The sequence below is a fragment of the Mastigoproctus giganteus genome, chromosome 10 (genome assembly GCF_048544385.1).
Source record: "Mastigoproctus giganteus isolate SK-2022 chromosome 10, ASM4854438v1, whole genome shotgun sequence".
Taxonomy (NCBI): Eukaryota; Metazoa; Arthropoda; class Arachnida; order Uropygi; family Thelyphonidae; genus Mastigoproctus; species Mastigoproctus giganteus.
In genome coordinates, this window is record NC_143584.1 from 137933493 (window position 1) to 137946018 (window position 12526).

General features: G+C 35.9%; 1 protein-coding gene across 2 annotated transcripts in view; it reads right to left on the bottom strand.

The window, feature by feature from the left end:
• Positions 1 to 12526, bottom strand: part of mys (position-specific antigen beta subunit myospheroid) — a 326956-nt gene that overhangs the window by 126051 nt on the left and 188379 nt on the right. For both annotated transcript variants that reach the window (XM_090384150.1, XM_090384149.1), the window contains exon 11: positions 8122 to 8173. In XM_090384150.1, the coding sequence (XP_090240276.1) occupies positions 8122 to 8173 (52 nt within the window). The remainder of the gene's footprint in view (positions 1 to 8121; positions 8174 to 12526) is intronic.

Below are 12526 nucleotides of genomic sequence, written 5' to 3' on the forward strand. Positions count from 1 at the left end.
CTTAGAGAGCCTGACTGAAATATAAGGCTCTGAGAGGGGATAATAAAATGAATGAAGGTAAAATTTTCACTGTAATAAATGATTCCAGAACTAGAGGCCATAAAATCAAATTATGGGGAAAGAGGATTAGAACTGATAACGAGTGTTCTTTTAGCCAGCAAGTTGCTGATTGCTGTAACTTGTTCTATCTATGCTGTCCAAAAAAAAAACAACATACTTAGTGCTGATCGTTAACTACTCTACCAATCTTGATACTATCTGCAAATTCTGACATAATACCCAAATCTCTTCATTGACACCATTTAAGAAAAATCAAACAGTGTTTGCATACCAATCCCTGAGGAACCCCAATCTTTATGTCAGCTCAATCTGAAAGATAATGACTAATCACAACACATTCCTGCCTGCCCTATAGTCATCATGCAGTCCGTAAGTATTTTCCCTATGATTCAAACATCTTCCATCTTACTCAGTATCTCTCATACAAGGCTGAGCACAATGCTTTTCTGAAATCCATATAAAAAAAATGTTGAAATTATTTCCTACATTCAGTTCATGAGTGACTCTGTCAAAATAGACAAGTTGGTTAAACCCAATTTCCCCTAATAAAACCATGCTGTTTCTTTTCAGATTTCCATTTCTATCTATATGATCCTAAACTGCACTCTTCATCATCGCCTCCATGATCTTCCCTACACTGAAGTCAGGCTGATTGTTGACAGTTCTCCACTTCATTCTTAGAACTGCTTTTATGTATTGGCAATATATTGGCACTTCTCCAATCCAAGGGAATCTATTGATACCACCATGATTAACCCTAATGGTTCATGCACTGTGCTGCCACTCTCCTCCCCCATCCCTCAAAATTACCATGTACAAAGGGTACTAGGAAAGTTTTGCAATACAGCTTTGTTTATTTAATTTTTTCAAAGTAATTTCCTCTACATTCAATACACCTCTCCATCCTCCGAAACCAATCTTTAAACCAGTTCTGCCAAGTTTCACTAGGGAGTAAAGCACACTCGTCCCAAGCCCGTAGAAGGTCCTCATCACTGGAAAACCGCCTCCCTTTTAGCTTCATTTTCACATGCGGGAACAGTGCAAAGTCGCAGAGAGCAAGGTCTGGACTGTAGGGAGGGTGCTCGAGAAGTTTCAGTCCTGTCGTGGTCAAATATTCGGTGCAGGCTTTGGCACGGTGAGCTGCAGCATTATCGTGATGGAGGTACCAGGTGTCCATTCTTGACTTTGGCCGCAGGTTCTTCATAGATCCAATGACTTCAGGCAGGCATTGTTCAGTATACCACTTAGCTGTGACTGTCTTCTGCGTGTCCAAAACAACATGTTCCACAATTCCACTAGATTTGAAAAATACAGCTATCATTTTCTTCTTTACAGATCGGGATTTTCTGACAATTACGGGTGTGTCGTCATCATCAAAGACCCAAACTTTGTTTTGAGCTTTGGTCGGCAGGTCGTAATAGTACAGCCAAGTCTCGTCACCTGTCAAGATGTTGTTCACATACCGAGATTGTTCCTTATCAAACTTTTTTAACATCTCCCGGCACCAAGTCACACGTCGTGTCATCTGCTCTTCAGTCAGTTGATGCGGCACCCAGAGAGAACAAAGTTTCTTCACGTGCAAATGATCTTGCAGAATCGAACAAATTGCTGGTGCATTTAGGCCCAAAGTATCCTCTATCTGTTGGTAGGTCACTCGCCTGTTTTCGTCAAGCATTTTCCTCAGAGCAGTAACGTTTTCCTCCGTAACTGACGTTCGTGGCCTTCCCGGCCTCTCAGAATCCTCCAGAGTGAAATTTCCCCTTTGGAATTCTCTATACCACCTGAATATCGTTGTACGATGTGGACAATCATCATCTAGTGCAAGAGTCATTTCTTCTAAGCACTGGTCTATGGTTAAACCATGCACAAAATTATACCGCAAAACTGTCCTTATCTCATTTCGTGACCACGATGCCATCGCAAGCACTTTACACTCTCACTACTAATGAATAACTGAGCCCATCGACTTGGCGCGGCGGCTACTATGCACGTATGAACATGTCTCAACATGCAGCAACAAGCAGCTTCCTGTGATTCAATGTTGCGTCATATTGCAAAACTTTCCTAGTACCCTTTGTATATTCCATCAAAGAGCCTTACTTGCTTCCAAGCTCAATTTTTCAAATAATTTCATGCTTTCCAGCCTTGGTTGTACAATTTCTCCTCACCACAACAGGTCTTTCATCTGTAAATATTGATGCAAAGTAGCAGTTCAATTCACTAGAATCAGATGAGTTATCTAAGAATTTCCAGTACCCATTACACAAGGATTCAAATCTGATTCTTACTTTTATTCTTTGTATTCACATATGTGAAAAATTCCTTGTCACCTCTCTTTGCTCTCTTAGTCATCCTAACCTTTTCTGTGGCACTATTTAAAGATCAGTTTTCAGTTGTTATAAGCTTCAGTACTTTTAATCATTGCGCAACTTTTTCATGTCATCTTTTTCTGCTTTATGAAACTGGCTAGTTTATTATAAATCCATTGTAGAATCCTTCCTTGTGCTGTACGTTAATGGTATATACAGTAGATCCTCAATTTTTCCAGGAGAGATGGTAAAAAAAAAAAAAAATTGGGAATGCTAATAAAATACAGTAAACCCCTGGTATTCGCAGGAGTTACGTTGCTGAGAAATGTCGCGAATACTGAGTTATGGCTCCCATAGTAATAAAGGGGTTCTGTTCCAAAGTATGAAACATAAGAAAAACTAGTCTAAAATTTTGTCTATGTATGTATTATATGTACCTTCATAATATGACTATGTACATAGACAGTACATAGTGAAATGCAAACATATGGCATCGAAATGAAAATAAGAAACAATTTAATATTAAATATAATATTTATTAGAAATTTCAAACAAATCTTTCAAACCAGCGCCTTTGCTAACTAGAAAACTTATCCCGTCAGTGCTATCACCTGTTTTGCTAAAGTGTTGATAAAGGAGTTTTGCCTTTTCACGAATGAGTGAACTTGATGGAATTTTATTTTGAGTTCGGTCTTCTATCCACAGATTTAAAGCCTTTTCCATTTTTTCTAATTTAACATCACGAGTTACAGAGCAAATATTTGAAGCAATTAGCGTGTTTTCTCTTCTGATTTCTTGATTGATCGTACCGTTGACTCATTGATTTTATAATGTTTTGCCACTGAGGAGACACTTTCACAATTAGAAATTGTCTAATAACTCAATTTTATTTGCTAATGTCATCACCTTCTTTGATCTTTTCACATTTCCCTGGTTATTCGTAGCCATATTTTTGTACAGGTTAGAAAGAATTTGTCCACAATAAAGTCACTTTCTTCCGTTAACACACTCAAAAAAGTCTGTTTTACACTGCAAAATGGTAGATTTATCACTTTTGTAAGCATATCAATTTATAAATTGATAAATTTATTCAATTTATAAGCATATAAATTAAAAGCAAACGACGAAACCTTCCATGACAAGCGCATAACACATACTGAACAAGGATTAGCGAGAAACATCCACGCTTGCGATTTTGTCACCTCTTTCTCTCCACCCACTGAGTGCTGTTTTGACCGGGAAAGATAACTTTAGCCACGCTCATGTTTTTTTATGGTGGAAAATGTTTGGGGCGCTTTAAAATTCACATTTTTTTAGGTTTCATTTTATATTAAATCAGCGACCGCAAATACACGAAACCGTGATTACAGATACCGCGAATAGTGGGGGTTTACTGTATTGCTACTATATCCCTGATATGCCAAAATTACAAAAACCACATAATATCCTCAGAAGAATGAAGAAAAATAGTTATATAGTTAGTTCAATTAAAAACTTTATCTGGGGATGGCGGTGAAGTAACCGGAGTGGCACATAAGAAAAGAAAACATAAAAGGAAGAGAACACGCATGTTATTATACTGTAAAAACTGATATGTATTTTGTAGTCTTGTTTATTATAGTTGACTTCATTGGTGCCGATCGCTTCACTGCTTCTCATATTCTGTCTTTCTCCTTTATTGTGTTCCCCGTTGCCACTGACAAATCTGAATTCCACACGATTCTTGTTAATGTTTGGCCATTTTCATACATCCTTATTATTTTAATTTTCTGATCCAACTTGATCACTTTCCTTTTCTTGATAGATTTACTAGTACCGCTGTCACTTATTCTCTTAGTTGGCACCATGATAACAGTCAAAATTAAATTTTCTGAAAAGAACTTCACAGTGGTAACGCAAAAACCCACTATTACCACCCCACACAAGTGCATATTTTACTAAAGCTCATTTCTGGAGGTCACTGCCATAAAACAATAAAAACAATTTGCATTTTCTGGGTTATTGGGCTTTTCTGTTATTGCAATTCATTATAAACGCATAGTAAACTATCCTATTGCATTTGCATTTGCTGGAATTCTGTGGGTTTTATGTTATTAGGGTGAAATGTGTGTCCCCTTCAATGAAATCTTCAGTCATATAAAAAACGTAATGCAAGTCCGAAACTACGCAAGTCAGGGACTTTTACTGTATTGAAAAATGTTCAGCAACCTATGTAAAAAGTGCGGCGGCGATAGATAAAAAATGAAAAAAACTTACCACGTACTACCCATGCGTCCAATATGATGCTTCCCTTTATTATGTTCGATGGAGATCTAGTAACAACCATTGTTAAATTTACAAAAATACCACAGAAAATAAATTTTATCAAAATTAAATTTACAATATATTAAAGAAATTAAGCAAAGGAAAAAATTGGTTTTGCTTTGTTTTGTTGATGATTTGTTAATTTGCTAAATTCTTTATCCAAGCCACTAATCCTTTAGCCTTTAATCCACCCAACCACAGAGTAAAGGAAAAAACATCCACTCACTGCATCTGCCATATGTTGAATGCAATTCAATAGTAAGCAACTTCTGCTGAAATTGGCAATTTCAGAGACTGCTGTGAAGAACAAGGCTAATAGCAAGTCACCTTGTAGTATACCAACATTGACTGGTTTATTGATAATCATAAATTTATCAGTTTTGAAGAACAGAAATGTGTTAAGCAGATTCCTCAGTCTTTTCAAAAAATTTCTGCAGAAACCATAAAGCCTCTCTAGAAGAGAGAGTGTAGAGGTGTACAATTTGGACAAAATGACTTCAAGTCAGTCAAAGTGCAGAACAAAGAGCTCTACAAAGCATGCAGAACTGAGTTCCACACATGTAGGTCTTTCTAAGGCACCTCCGTAGCCGGGTGGGCAGGAACAGCAGTGCATAGCACACGCTTCTTGATTAGACAGGGGTTCGATCCCGTGACCACCAAATACGGAGGATGTGGAAAGGTCAGGAATGACCACTGCATATCCCGGAGAAATATGGCCTTAGTTGCTAATGCTCCTAAAAAAAAAAAAAAAAAAAGGTCTTTCTACATAAGAATACTAAGTTATGATTAAAAAGCAGTGCTAATGGTCGCAGTGTAAATAAGTTCAATTGGTTAAATACCCACAACAAAATAAAGTCGCAGTAAATTTTGTCATTTATTGTCATATAAACTTTAAATACATCCCTAGTACGGTTAGAGAGAATATCAACGAATTTCTCTCGGAGAAAACCCACTTTTGTATTGGTATGAACAAAAATAACTATTTCTCTTAAAAAATAATTATAACAAGTTATGTGCAAACTTTATCAATTTATGACCTTCTAGTCTTAATAACATGCTGTGGAGAAATTCAATTACTTTCTCACATGTAATAACAAAGATCAAAGTTTTGTTTTTATCGTCATTATATACTGTCATGGAGCTGATAAGGTGTATGACTAGTTATAATGGTGGCAAAAACCTTAGTTGTGGAATTAAATTTACTGTTTTTGTTTGTCAGCAAGTTTCTGTTTATTGAAGAGATTAACCACAGATATATTACAAACCATACCCATAGGCACTTCCTACCACTCTTTGCTCTCAGCTGTTCTGGAGTGACATCAAATTGGTCACTAGATCACCCAAGTCTGCAGGAACAGCCACACAGGTGTAATTTGCCAGAGAAGCTGGCAATAAATTATGAAGTTCATTGAATAAGCAATAACCTCTGATTGAGGTGTATAGAGCCTTGAATGGTTTGAGCATGCTCAATGCTGATGGGATTCTTCCTCTTGCTCAGAATAATCACCTGAGAGGGCATAAATTCAAATTGAGGAAAGACAGTTGTAGGATAGATGTGTGGAAGTTTGCCTTTAGCCAGCAGATGGTTGATTGCTGGAACAAACTTCCATATGTCGTTGTAGAAGTCGATAGCTTAAACAGATTCAAGGCAGAACTAGACAAACATTTGGAGCAGGTGGATGAGTGAAATGAAAAGGGGGTGTTTTTTTTTTGGCTGATGCTATATAAGCTTGCTTTCTTGCATCATGTGCCCTTGCTAATGCTAATAACATTATAAGAGAAAGATGTTGCTCTTTTTTGCAAGGATTCTTAAAGACAAATGTGATTAGTGATACAAGTGACAGATCCTGCTTTTATTTCAGTTTGTAAAGTGTGCTGAATTTTACCGTTTATTGTATTTTTATTTATCATCTTGAAATAATTGAGAATGTATTTTTAATGCCTAGGTTATCAGCATTTGATCATCATGTAATAGCACACCTTTATGTAATATGTAAGACAGTTGAACAGGGATCATAAGATGCTAATGTTTGTTCAATGTAGTTTAAGCCGATCCTCGTGTCTTTCTGGTACTACTAGGCTATACACTGGTGACATACAGAAAGGTACTGAATGCCAATATTTTCTTGTTGGTTCCATTATTATGAACTGCAAGGAACATCTGTGAAGCTAGAAGTTCTGCCAATCCACCCACACTTATTTGAGTGTGGTTCCACTATGTCAGTGACTTTTACAGTCATTCCACATGGACACAAAGACAATCCTCTGTTATACCAAAGCAAACTTTCTTTATCAGGTTCAATATAGTATTTAATATATCAAGCTAAAGAAAAAAAATGATTCCTTTCCAAGATATATGGGTGTAGAGAACTGGCCCACAGTTTAAGAAATTATACACATATGCCACTTTACTAATATTCACCATTCAGTATTGCTTGTGAACTGGCACATAAGAAAGTACACTTGATGAGGATAGTCTGCTCTCATTATTAACAGTTGTTTAGATTTGGGGGGAGGGGGAGAATTGCAGAGAGAGCATATTTGGAGCATACATAGCTATGTTATGAGGTAGAATAAATTTGGGTAGGGTGGTAGCAAAACATCACTTATATACTTTGCTTGATGCATGTATCGTACTATCTGGAAGTCAATAGAGGACGTTTACAGGCCATGTTTTATTGATTTTCAGGATTCTGCAGGCCCAAGCATTTTTGCCAGCAGGGCTGCCAAATTAGTCTCTCAAAATGTCTGTATCATTAGCTTCAAATGAGTAGAGCCAATAATACTTGCATATCAACATCAGTGTTGACTGCACTACTGCATAATTTAAACAGAGATGACAGGTTTGTTTACAGATCTCTTCTTTGAGTTTGCACATGCACCATGATGAAAGGCATCACTCCAATGAATGTACAGGATTACATAAGTTGCAGTGTTATGCACCAATGGCTCAGTCCAGATTACTGCAATTACCTCATTTATGATTTTAACTGGAAAAGCAAAAATTTCTGAATATCAAAGCTACTGATGATTTGTTAATTTATCTACATATTTTATGCTTAACCAGTTTTAAGCTTTATTCTATATGCATCACAGATCTATAATAAATTATTTTCCCACCTGAATATCTGTAAATATTCTCATTTTTCTAGTACATAAACACTTATTCATACTAATTTAAAATGATCACCACTTTTCTGCTTGTTTGTCAATAGAACAATCAATGAACTATTATTTGTGACAGACATCTCACATCAAAGCTTTAAAATGCAAAAAATTTCAATACTGTGATAAACTTCCTTGACATTATGCCAAACTGAGGTAGCATTTTAAAGCTCAAAAATGTCTCAAGTAATTAAAGACATCAAAAAAAAAAAAAAAAAAAAACTTTATGCTGATTTCATAAAAAAATGTAATCAAAAGTAAAAATTTATTAATAAATACTTACATTTGCTCCCACTTTTAGCCCTTTACAAGTGTTTGTCTTTTCTTTTGCACCCCTGTCAAAGAGATAACACTATTATTCTATTATTATTCTAACATGAAAGTTGAAATGTGGAAAAAGTTAAGTAATATAAAACAACATTATATTCCAAATTGAAAGAGTTACAAATTAATAGTTGAAAGTTATTGAAACGTAATAAGAAGGATTATTACACATCTAGTATTCTAATATGTTGATCTAATTTGCCATGTAATGATATTTCAGATCCAATTTTGGCATTTTCATAAAATTTCACACCTCACTGTCTGAAAATTTATGAAACTGCCATCACATAAGCTGACAAACAGATGCATAGGAAATAATTTGCTCTGTCTTTTCAACAAAGAGTATAGTTGTTTTAATTACTGTATATCTTTTTTTTAGGGCCATGTACTATGTATGAAACCCAAATTATAGAAACTTTCAAACATATTTAGACAAATCTAGTCAAACTACAAAGTGTCCAGTGCTTGTTAAAAATTTAGTGTTCTGTTTTCTGACTGTGTGTGTGTTATTGCAGAGTAATACAGTCATGATGATATGGCACAAGCAGAGTTCTGAAGGGATTCATATATGAGGTGTTGCAATAAAGCTGGTAGACTGGTGCACTAAAAAGAACAGAGTGAAGAAGCTCAAATATGGTTTTATTTTTATTCAAAGTAATCACCATCTGACTGAATGCATTTATTACACCATTCGAAAAGTTTCTGAAAATATTCAGCAATGGCATAATGCCTTTGCTGAATTATTCTCTAAACAACCTTAAATCTCTTTTCTTTAAGAGCAGTTTTCACCTTGCAAACTGACAACGTTATATGAAAGTCCAATGTCAGAACTCTTGATCAGACTTTGCATGTCCTTGAAGTTTTTTAATGTGGTTAAATTTAATCAATGATGAACTACTAGGGAGAAGTGCACTTTTCCCCAGGAGTTTCAAAAGTGAAATTTTAATTATTCCATGTAAGTTTAGTTCTTTCCAATCACACGGCTGTGGAGGTAAGTTTTGACAAATAAGCTTTACTAACACATAAGAATGTCAGATATTTGCAACTTGATGCAAATGCTACAATTTTTTCTTACATGTGCTAATATTAAGATATTTCTTCCTGTATTTATTCAGTTTTTTAATCTCATGTGCAGGAAAAATTACAAAAGCGTGCAATTTAAAATTACAAAAACAAAAAAAAAAAAAAAAAAAGAGGAGACTGACATAATGTCAGTAAGTTTTATGTCTCTAGCATCACTGCCAGAATTGACGTTTTCAGCTGATAAGTATGCTGCTGCAGAGGTTGAGGCTGTGGAGATTTAGAAAGGGGCAGCTGCTAAACTTTATGAAAGAACATATTATTGAATGACTGGACAGTGACTTCTTTCTTTTCATTGTAGATTTCTTTGTGGCAAGCATATCATTCACCCCTCTGTTAACTTTTAAGAATCATTTGCTGTCAGAATTCATCTTCTCAAACCTCGCCGATGCAATTTCAAGAAATGCCACTGCCATCTCTCTGGTGATGAAGTGTCTCGGCTCCTCATTTTGTTAATCTTGAGCTCTGTCAGCATTTTCTTCTTTCACTATTGCTGCCTGCAAGTCAATAAGTTCTTCGTTAGATAATTCCTTCTCTTCTTCCTCTAACTCCTCTGCATATCTTTGGCAACAACCTCCAACTGAAGTAGCTCTGCAACCTTTATCAATCTTATCTGTAACCTCTTCATATGATTCGCATTTTTCAAATCCTTCGAAGCCTTTTACATGCTGTGGGCATATTTTCTTCCATGCACCATTTGAACAACTTTTAGTAAATTCCGCCCAGGCCTTATTAATGATGGCGTTGTAAATATTGTAAGATTTCCAAAAGTCTCAACGTAAAATTTTTCTTATATCTACTGCAGACAATTCCTGAGAAAATGTGCATAAATAGTATGCTTTTAAATTCGAAATAACACCCTGATCCATAAGTTGGATGAGTGAAGTCTTGTTTGGGGGTAGAAATATGACTCCCATGTTCGAATTGAAATCATCTAGATGCATAGGATTTCCAGGAGCATTATCTAATAGAAGCAAAATCTTGAAAGGAACGTTGTTGTCTTTGCAATATTTTTCAACCTCTGGAATGAAGCAGCATTTAAACCAATCCTCAAGGAGAGATATTGTTATCCATGCTCTCTAGTTTGATCGGAAATTGCAAGGAGTAGGGTGGCTTTATTGATGCCTTTAAATGCACGAGGATTTCCAGAATGATACACAAAAAGTGGTTTTGATCTGTAATCTCCTGCTGCATCAGCCCCAAGCAAGAGTGTAGCCCTATCTTTTGACGCCTTAAAACCTGGCATTGTATTTTCCTCTTTGGCAATGTATGTTCGATCCGGCATTTTTTTCCAATACAGAGCAGTCTCGTCAACATTAAAAATTTGCTGCATTGAATAGTCGCCTTCATCAATAATTTTTTCCAACACATCACAAAATTTCTCTGCAGATGCAGAATTGGCACTGGCAACTTCACCACATACTTTAACGTTGTGGAAACCAGCTCGATGCTTGAACCTATTAAACCACCTGTTGCTTGCCACGAACTTGGGTTGGGGTTTGCCATACTTATCCTTAATATCTTAAGAAATACTTGTTGCTTTTGCTTGAATGGTCATTAGACTCAGGGGCACTAGCTTCTGAATTTGATTTTCCATCCATGTTATTAACAGCTGTTCCATCTTCGATACAGCACCTGAACGCTGTTTTGTGATCACTGTGGATCTTAAGTGCGTTGATCCTTTGACATTCTTTTATACACACACTGTCCTTTAAAATAGTATTCACTGTTGAAGCAGCAAGACCTAATTCCCTTGCAATAGATGACAAACTTTGTCCTGCTTTGTACTTCTTAATCATTTTCATCTTCATTTCTAAATCAATTTTGTTTTGTCTCCTGCCACTACCACCACTTGCACTTTCCATTGGTCCCTTTCCCTTTATCATTGTAATATGTAAATAGGAATGAAGAGAAGTTTCTGAAAATTTGTTTTTTATATGATTGAAGATTTTAGTGAAGGGGAACGCATTTCACCATAATGGCGTAAAATCCCACAAAATTACAGTTATCAGTATTATCACAGATGCAATAAGATTGAATTTACTATCTATTCACTAACAGAAAAGCCCAATAACCAGAAAGTGCAAATTGTTTTTATTTTTTTATGGTCCTGACCTCCAGAAACGTGCTTTAGAAAAATACCACAAAGGCATTCAAAATTGATTCTTATAATGGGAACATATGATAACAATGAAATGGTAGAGCAATTTCCATTATAAAAATTACCTTTTGAGAGATAAATAGCTTAGTAATATAGCAAAATTTAACTTCCAAGGACTTGGAACGAATCATAAAAAAAACCAATGTATTATTGGGTTCGCATTACGATATTTTCATGATACCTCCATTTATTCCTAAGGGATACAAAATGTTTTCACGATTTTTTTTAAGTTTGCACCAGCCGGCAAAAACTTACGTAAAGTCAAATTTCCATACGTCGAGTATTACGTAAATCAGGGAGTTCCTGTAATTACAAAAACCTTTCCCTCAGTCTCTTCACTGCTGGCTAAAGTGTCAGGGGGATAGACTTGGGTAAAAATATATTTTAATAATTTTTTTTATATGTATGACTATATTGTCCTTAAAAAAAAAAAAAAAAAAAAAAATTACAATTATTGCACAAAAATTAGCTGCACCTGGAAACTACTACATAAATTTGTCCATGCACAAAAATGCCAACTTTGTTGAAAGTCTGACCCTGAGATTTGTTGACTGTGATGACAAAAGCTAAGAAATTGTCTTCTCTTCAAAAGTAAATATCAAGTTTGTTTCACTGGGAGCTATATCAATCCTTGGGATTTGAAAACCATTAAGATCCCCCCCCCCCACCTTCAATTTTACCAATAAATAAAACCTATTTTGCAAAAGGAATCAGATCAAAAGCTTGTTTAGTCTTAGAGTTATTCAAGTTCAAAGAGCTTTCCGGACAGAAGGACATAAGCAAATTATTATATACACTATGCTGCCACTTTATTAGATACACCTACCTAGTAGTGTGTTGAGCCTCCTTCAGCCTTCAAAGCAGCCTGAGTTAGTCTAGGCATGGATTGAACAAGATGATGAAAACGTTGTGCAGGAATGGAGTACCATGCAGACACAAGTGTGTCACACAGTTCCTTGAGATTCGACGGAGGTGTAGGCCTGCAGCGAACAGCCCTTTCCAGCTCATCCCAAAGATGTTCAATAGGATTGAGACCTGCAGACTGAGCGGGCCACTGCAGCAAAGAAAAGTCATTGTCATGTTACTGGAACCATCCCATAGTGATTCGGGCATTGTGCACCGG